Consider the following 9,608-nt stretch of genomic DNA (forward strand, 5'->3'; position numbering starts at 1 on the left):
TAAAGCAAATATATTTGTGATGTAACACGTTATCATGTTTGTCATTCTGACTCATCTAACAACAAAAGTTTCAGTCTGAAGCTATTCAATACATTGAAGCCACATTAATAGTATTCTATACATTTTTTTAAGCTGCATATATAAATAAATTAATATTTGTATAAAAAAAATACACTTAACTTCAGTTCATTTTTCATATACCTCACAAAGACTTTGACTAATCAACAAGTGCTGCATATAATCCTTGCTGCTATTATATTTACAGGTACAGGAAGAAATTATTTCTTGTAAGCTTGTTTTTTTGTGGAAGAAAAATTAAGAATGGATTAAGACTTAAAAGAGCAGAATGAGTAAATTACTTAGGCCCAAACCCAATTTTACCCCTTGGCCCTTTCCCTTACCCGTTCACATGAAGAGGTAGGGCTGTCCCAATTCTGTTTAGCTTGAAGGTGTAGGGCTAAGGGGGAAGGGTGTATTACCCCTTCGAACTGAGATTTTTCACTCGAAACCAAGGAGTAAGATAATTTCCCAGAATACACCAGCCGCAACGGCAGAATAGCTGCACCCGGAATTAAGGAGATCCACAAATTAGCAATTTTGACCATTATTACAAGTTTTTACAACAAACAAGCAGGTTTTAACATTCATAATCACGTTCATGTTTTACCATCATGCTTTTAAAAACAAAACGCTAAAATAAATACTGCTAAATTTCTCTATCAATAATCCCTATAATAATAATAACTGTATAGCAGTCCCACAACATTCTGTTCGATGACACTCGAATACCCTGTCAGAAAAGTCTAGTGGCTTGCAATGACCTTTTTACAGTGTCTGCTATAATGTTAGAATTGGGATTGGGTCTTAATTTTGATTTTGGGTGAACCTTAACCTAAATACTGTTCCACACCGCATTCTGTAGTCTGTAATTAATGACTGTAAGTTTGAGACCATTGAGGGGTTATCTACTGTAAGTTACGATTCCTATAAGCCAGCTATTTTAACGAATTGTTTAAAATACTTGAATACTTCGAAAAATTACTGGTTTGAATAGGCATAATTTACATCAGTTATATAAGGTTACTGAATTATAGTCTCTGTATATACCTTTTTAAAAACGGTTCTAGATTTAAAAGAAAAGAGCCCACCATAACTATAGCTGCGTCCCAAATGGCACACTATACACTATGCACTATATATTTACTCACTTACACACTTAACAGGATAGTATATGTATGTAGTGTCGTCCCAAACGGCACACTTATGTTTTTTTACTAAGCGGAAATTCAAACCGTATCCTTAATGGCATTTGACGGTTGCCAAATCAGTGAAATAAACGACCGAATTATCAAATAATACCTGCCGTGAGTATTGCCACATTCACCATCGGGAGGCGCTATAATCCCTCTCGTAGGAGAATTTTGCTTTCACCATCCAAAATAAATAAAGTAATCCAACATGTGCGTCCGATAGCTCCGCCTCTTCCGCTACGTAGGCAAACCTGCGGTCGTTGAGTGCGTGAAAATGTCCATCATTCCACACTTAATTTTACCAGCTGAATGAGTGCATCATCCGGGTAATTAAAGTGCACTTATTATTTTAGTTTTCAGTGTAAACACACTACTTACACTATTTATACTACAAAATGGCATAGAATAGTGCATAAGTATGCGATTTGGGACGCAGCTTATACCACAGGGGAATTATTTTATTATTATTTGTTATTTTTAAAAACATTGCTAGCCAAACAGAATCCAACGTTCTTCAAATAGCAAGTTAATTCAAAATTGAAAATTACAAAACTGCAGAGAGTTCTTATAATTAACATGAATGCTATCATGTTGGTGTGAATGCCAATATAGTTTACATGTATTTTTAATGCAATATCTGCAGTATTGGCTAAACACATGGCAACACTGGTAATAGATAAGCAGTTTAAGCGTTTTTTCACTTGGGAAAAAATATTCAATTAAAGGTTCTACCAAATTCTTATACGTTGGCAACCCTTATAATTATACTTCTCTGCTATAAATGTACTTCCTGGGGAATAATGTGACTTTCTTGTATCCAGCTGTATTTTCCTTTTTCTGTCTCTGTACAGACCCTCATGCTTAGTCTATGATAGTCTACTATTGTAATATAGCACAGCACTATTCCTAATTGTACCACCCATTATTGTTTTCTATTTATTTATTTTTATTATTACTTTATTTTATCTTATCTTATACAATTTTGCTGTTTTTTTTTTTATTTTTTTTTTCTTGTCTTTACTATTTTATTATTTTATTATCATTACTGTCAATATACTAGGCAGTGTATTCTGGGTTTGTTGAAGTGGGTATAAGTTGAAATACTCCTGTACTTGGCATAAAAATAAAGGATAAAAAAAAAAAAATATATATATATATATATATATATATATATATATATATATATATATATATTTTATATAATATATATATATATATATATTAGGGTTGGGCATCTAAGCTATAATGCCGATCCGATTCGCATCTCGATACAAAGAATACGATCCGATATATTAGCGATACATTTGTGACATTGTGATGCAACACGATACGATTTACACCCATATCACGATACAATGCGATAATTCAGCACTAACTTATTAGATCAAGTTTATGAAATGATGTAAGAAAGGATGCTGTGCCATTGAATGAGTTTGATTATTTATTAACCAAGTAAAACCAAGACTTTTTTTACAAACTGGGTTTTCTCTCAGAGCCAGAGTGTCAGTTTACAGTAGAGGGCCATTTTAGAACCTATAGCACATATTATTTAAGTATTTACAAGATAAACAGAATGTATAAGTGCAATATATATTATAAATGTATATATTTGCACTCTTTCAACATAAAGGTTTACCATTGCACAACAAGAATTGTGATTTAACTTTTCAACTATGAAAACAAGTTTTACAAAGATATATTGTGCCACTGAATATTCAAAACTTAAGGTCGTGAACTAGCAGTGTTATGTTGCTTTGAAACATCACTATCACTGTAAACAACAGGCTAATAAAAATATAAATAAATAAAAATTAACAGGAGGTGTTTAAAACCTTCGTTCTCCATGACACTAGGCTGAATATCTTTGCAGATGAACAATGCAATAGCATTCGTTATTGGCGTAGAGCTCGCAGAACTGTTGCGCATGGAGAAAACTTTCAATGCTTTTTTCACCACTTTTGGAGCTGGTAGCTACAGTTGAAGCAGAGCAGGAATCAGGGGATGCAGGAACACTGGAAGATGCTTCCACAACAACACTGAGGCGCCGCTTCAAGTGAGATTTCAGATTAGTCGTACTGCCCGTGTATTTTACAGATGCGCGGCACATTTTGCAAATTGCATCTGTCCTGTTAAGTCGTCCATCCTTTTTGCAGAATCCATAATGTTGCCATACTTTAGATTTAAAACTGTTAGAAATAAAATGTTTGTTTTGCTTCTCGCGCTTTCTGAGGGCGCACTACTAGCTTCATCCGCACACCTGATACACTGAGTTGTAGTGTAAGTGTACACATCCGCAAATCCGTTGCTAATAGGGGTGTAACGATACACCAAAGGCACGGTTCGGTTCGGTTCGGTACGGTTCGGTTTCTGTTTGCTGTGGGGTTAGGGTTGATGTCATGTTAACAGCAATGCTAAGAGACAATTCACTTAATAAAAAGAACATCTTAACTTTTTTCTTTATTAACTTTGTCATCGCATTTTTAGTACAGTCAGGATACCTGAGTAAACAACTAAAATTAAATAAATACCTCCAATATAGACTAGTCAGAAAAAAAAACTATTTTCTTTAGTGCAGCCATCTTAACTAAGTAAACTAAAATTAAATAAATAACTGCAGTGTAGACTAGTGAAATATCTTCTTAAAAAACACCATAATATCCACATTCTCCGATGAGAGACTTGATCGCTGTGCAGACACACACGCTCATTTTTGATTATCTATGGTTTCAGTTAGATAGATAGGTTTCCGTTTAAATTAATGAAAAAATGTACATATAATGTGTTTGTAAAGTGTTTTTACATGACATATTCACCAGTTAAATACATTGCAGTTGTGTCTGAAACTAATGTTAGGGTTGTAGCCGGCTGTATGTTTGCCTCCTGATCTCTCTCTCCCGCTAACTCTATGCCAGTTATTTATGTAGGTCCGCCTTCATGACAGCTGATGCCTGTCATTTCTGTAGGTCCGCCTTCATGACAGTTGATTGGTCAGGAGACCGATCTATCATCATTTGGCGACGCAGCGCGGGAATGTAAAAAGCATGTCAGGAAGAGCGGTAGAGAGAGCGCTTTTTCCTTTGATCTTGTTTTTCGTGTATTTTTCTGACATGATTATGATTTTCGTTGTTTTTGCTTAACTTTCGTTTGGGCAAAATTATTTTGCATTACTTTTGCCCACTTTAAGTAATTTTGTGAGGTTTGTACATTTTTATTTCAATTGATTTGTATATTATTTTTTGGATCCGCTCCTTCCCGACAATATAGCTGTTCACTCTTAGTGTAAGGTAAATAGGGAAAATGTCATACGATTTCCATTTTGCAAACACGTAGAAAATTTATTGCTAAAGACATCAGGTAAGAGGTGAAGGTCATCTTTGTTTATTTTATTCAGTATAGGGAAGAATGCGGCGCACGGCGCTGAAGACCTTTTTTTTTCTTTTCATCAGTTTTAGCGAGATAAGGGGTTATTCATGAGTTAGAATTGTTTTATTATATTTATTTCTTTTGTTTGTCTTCACTATCACTATCGAGTTTAACTAATTTCTGTTTGATACTTTTGTTTGAATTTGCTACTTTATTATATTATTTTTATTAGTGTAAATATTTCTCTTTTTTTGTATATTGGCATTATTCTGGTTTCACTTTTGTACATTAAATCACTTTTGTTGGCAGTTCTGTTGCTTACACCCTCACATTGTGAAATTACCACACTTTTTAAATGTTTTTCCTTACAAGTAAGTTTCGTGAAACAGTTAAGACAGACAGGCGTGCGCTTTGTCTACGACACGAATTCTATTCCTGTACTCAACTGGAAAACCAAAATGTTTCCACACAGATGACTTAAATGTGTCTTGGGGATCTGCAATCTCAGTACTATGTGAAGCAGCCATCCTGCGTCCAGTAGTAACGAGTGTGATGCTCACTCAAGTCACATGACATGACATGCACTAAAATACTAACTTTAGAATATAATATTTAGAACAAAACCTCATCATTACTAAAACAATTTAATTAAATGTGATAATAAAGATGTGTTTAAATTGGTTCAATTAGTTAGAGACAAGTGACGTCAACCTCAACAATGGGCAGCAGGGGGAGTGAGAGTTCCGCGATACGCCACGAGAGTTTCGCGATACGTATCGTGGCTGGTGTATCGCGATATTTCGGGTCGGTTTTAATATCGTTACACCCCTAGTTGCTAATGCATAATTTATGTAGGTCGATTAAATTATGCGCCAAAAACAGGTTGACAAATTTGTTAATAAATAAAAAATACATTCTATATTAAAAATATAAGTTGTATCTTGGAAAAACCGATGCATCTCGCAAAAACCGATGCATCTCGATTTGCTTCCAAAATTTCATTCATCCTCTGCTGCTCTACCGATGCACTCGCATCGTGCACGCGCAAGACCGCGTATCGATACATATCGGTTAATCTTCCCATCCCTAATATATATTTATATATAGTCTATTAAATATAAATATATATATATATATATATATATAAATATATATATATATATATATATATATATATATATATATATATATATATATATATATATATATATATATATAAATATATATATATAGTCTATAATATATATATAGTCTATTAAAATATATTTTTTATAGTCAAAATGTATTACACAAATCATAAACAGATTTCTCTTTGACATCAGTCACACTAATTTTATCAACAATGTACAAGGATTTGTCTTTAAGTGGAAATCCTTCTGCTACTTCCATGCCTTACTTGCATGTTCATTTCCAATGAGTATACAGTTTGATTATCAAGTGTGAACGAGAATTTATGCTTACGATTCAAAATGTTTTAAACGCTTACCTCCTTTTGAGAGAGGGGTTGTAGGCTGAGCGGAAGTACCTTCACACGTAAGATGAACTGTAGGTGGTCTGGATGCTCTGGTGTTGAAAGTGGACTGTGCATTTCGGCTATGGCATGCACACTGACATGGAGTAACCACTTCTGATTTCTTACAGTCAGCAAATCCAGTGCCTGCATCTTGCTCCTTAACTTAATATGCAGTATGATAAAAAAAATCATAGATTAAATTCTCTATGAAACATACACAAACATACAAATGTCACTGAGTTCTTGGGTATTTAACTGCCAAAATGGCTAATGATATTGCGCTAAAAATGAGATTTCCTTTTGACATGTTGGTCCATTAAAGTATGATAAAATTGTATCATGGATTTCACAATAACAATGGATACTATTGATGATGATGATGATGATGATAATGATGATGATGAAACCACATCAGCATGATGGAATTATTGGTAATGGATCCTAATACTAAGTACTGAAGGCTGGTAAAAAAAAAAATTGTTTTTTAAACTTTTGACAATCAAATTAACCTTTTTTTTCAGAATCAAAAAGCTGGGGGGGACAGCAAAAATTATATAATATATGACGTTTAGTTGCAAAACCTCAAAATGCTATTTGTTGTTTTCTTCTAAAATAAGCATTTTCTCAGCCTCTTGTGTGTGTTTAAGAATTCATTTATAAGTTCTTTTCATTGCCTTTAACGTGAAATAGCAAAATATAAATATAGGTGGCTAAAAAAATATATATAATTTTAGGAGAAAATTGTGCCATTTAGAGGTTTTTGCATCTAAACTCTTTATATATAACAAAATAATATTATGCAATTCATTCTATATAAACATTTTAATACCATAAGCTTTTAAACAGTTCTTTCAGTTTTGAAATTCTGTAGTAATTTTTTTAAGAATTTTTAATTATTTTATTTAATTCCATTAGAGATTTTTATAATGATATGGAAATTATCTAATCATTTTTACATGCAATGTGTTGCTATTGATCACCTTTATCTCCCATTTATGTATAAACCATTGCAATAACAGACAGAATAGATGGACTCATTTCTTACCAAACTGAGCTTGCTGCCATGCAAGGGCCGAACAAAGCAAAGCAAGACTCTTGCCACTGCCAGTGGGGCTCTCCAGTAGACAGTGCTGCCCGTTGTTAAGTCCACGAATGATCTAAGATAAACATGAAAATACCAGACACGTCATGTTCAACTAACTAAACTTCTTTACAAGTTTCTTTATAAATATGTTAGGGTGAGAAATAAAGGACGGCATGCATGCTTGTTCGTAAAGAGTAAAACATGAACACATCTGTCAGTGTGCAACATATCTTACAGAGTTCATCATGGCCAGCTGAGAGGGATACGCTTTACAGGGGAAGTTTATTTTCACCCCTCCTATGGTATATTCCACTGGTGTCGCTGCCATTCTGTGGGTTTCAGTGTCCAGTGGAGGTCAGAGTCTGAGGACACAAACATTAGCGGTGTATTAGGCCTGTGTATTGTGGATAAACACAACATTTACTGACTGCCATTTGATTTATCGTTAATATTTAACTGACACTTGACAAGAGCGATACTTGTGTCTAGTAAACACGATTCAATCGACTACATACGTAAAAAGCAGTGTTTAAAGGTTAATACGAACATTTATATGACAAAACTGACAGCGTAGAAAGTTATTTTCTCAAGTTTGACTGGTATTAACGTACCGAATGTAAACAACGACCGTAAGCTAAGTTATCGTTAGCATGCTAAGTTAGGAGTAATGTGACTTACGTTAGATGAGTATAAAATGAATAACCGCGGAAATAAAGTTACATTTTTGAAAGAGTAAAATTAGCAAAAAATAAAATGAGGCACAAAATGAAACTCCCGCGCTGCATCACAAACAAGACGTCGGTGCGTCAATGTGACGTCAACAGGCAAAATAAAAGACACTTTTCTTAAATTATTATTTTTTTCTGTAGAAACAACATCGCAAAAATGGAATGACTGATATTACTCGCGAAATTAAATAATATTAACATATAACAATGTATATATATATATATATATATATATATATATATATATATATATATATATATATATATATATATATATATATATATATATATATTCGACACATACCAGTCCAGAGCATTATTTAAGATTTATATAGATTATTACGTCAAATATAAATCAAAATAATTTTTTTATATTATATTATATTATACTATAAATTAAATTTTGTATATTTCAAAATAAAAGCATTTCAAACAAAGTCCCCTCTGTTAACCGTTTCAGTACCTTGATGTCAACTTTACTTTGTCAAAATTTATCTGAATAAATCATTTAGGAAATAGTTATTCCATCTATCCAGAAAGAGATATTCAGGTGAGCCCTTTGATAAAGTTTAATTTTAAAACAAATTTATGATCACAAAACAAAAAACATTTTAGTTTCTCCTTATAATATCACTTGGGTATAATATGTTTTAACCAATAATTAATAAAAGGCCTGTTTGAAGGAGTTTATGTTTGGATGAAGACCTTCATCCTTTGTCAATAATCATTTTTGCACAGTATGTGTGCTTTTGTACCATCGATTTGTGATAGTAATATTTTAGTAGTAGAAAGTTGTGCAATAACATCTTTAAAAAAGTTAAATTCTATAATACATTTATTGTATATAATAAGCTGTATACAGGGGCACAACTTCACATGTACTGATGGGTATGCGGCTACAACTTTTGCGCGCCCCCCTTCAATCCAACTATATTTTATAACAGGCAAGTGATAAAATGTGGAAAATATTTCCATCAATAAATTAAAGATATTTTTTCATAAAGATATCAATATGCTTAAAAATATGCTTTTCGCAGTTCTGAACACAACTGTAATAGTTTGAAGTATAGTAAAAGGTATAATTACATTAAGCATGTTAAGTCACAAAGAAATGCATCTCATACCACCCCAAATTTCTTCTTAATTTAATTTTCACTTACTAAATGATTATAGCACCTTGACTAGCCTTGCTTTTGGACTTGTTGTTGTACATTTGTCAAAACAAAATGATAGACATGGGAGTCCTAAAGGGCAAAAGAACATTGCAATTACTTCTCACATTCAGACTGAGGCAGAAGGTCTGTCTTTGCAAGAACAATTGACTGAAACTGCTAAAAGTGAAATAAAAAAGACTGTCAAATGTTTAGTGTAAAAAAAACAGAAACAAACAGTGTGAAATGTTCTATTTAATTGAAATGTTATAACTTTGTTTGTAGCTAAAATTAAAATAGTTTTGAGCTAAGAAGTTACCAAAAGGCCTGATGAATCAATATGATACATAATAAATTCATAATAACATGTGGTATAAAAATGGGGGGAGGGGTGAAATGATTTTTTAATGTAATAAAATACAATATTATACGCGTATAAAATCCTAAATACATTTTTTTAACAAAAAATATATACATTATTTGAAACTTTTAATATGGATAATTTCAAAAATAGTTTTG

At 32.6% G+C, this 9,608-nt stretch overlaps 1 protein-coding gene across 19 annotated transcripts in view; it reads right to left on the reverse strand.

Moving 5' to 3' along the window:
• The window catches only part of brip1 (BRCA1 interacting helicase 1), a 112,916-nt gene extending 104,901 nt beyond the window's left edge, over nucleotides 1–8,015 (reverse strand). For 10 of the 19 annotated variants that reach the window (XM_073923338.1, XM_073923332.1, XM_073923333.1 and 7 more), the window contains exons 1-4: nucleotides 7,889–8,015; nucleotides 7,446–7,572; nucleotides 7,172–7,283; nucleotides 6,100–6,288 (exon numbers count right to left, since the gene is read on the reverse strand). In XM_073923338.1, the coding sequence (XP_073779439.1) occupies nucleotides 6,100–6,288; nucleotides 7,172–7,283; nucleotides 7,446–7,538 (394 nt within the window). In that variant the 5' untranslated portion in view covers nucleotides 7,539–7,572; nucleotides 7,889–8,015. The remainder of the gene's footprint in view (nucleotides 1–6,099; nucleotides 6,289–7,171; nucleotides 7,284–7,445; nucleotides 7,573–7,888) is intronic. The other 9 variants (XM_073923339.1, XM_073923335.1, XM_073923336.1 and 6 more) reach the window with 2 other exon arrangements.
• Nucleotides 8,016–9,608: the final 1,593 nt, after the last annotated feature.

The sequence above is a fragment of the Danio rerio genome, chromosome 15 (assembly GCF_049306965.1).
Source record: "Danio rerio strain Tuebingen ecotype United States chromosome 15, GRCz12tu, whole genome shotgun sequence".
Taxonomy (NCBI): Eukaryota; Metazoa; Chordata; class Actinopteri; order Cypriniformes; family Danionidae; genus Danio; species Danio rerio.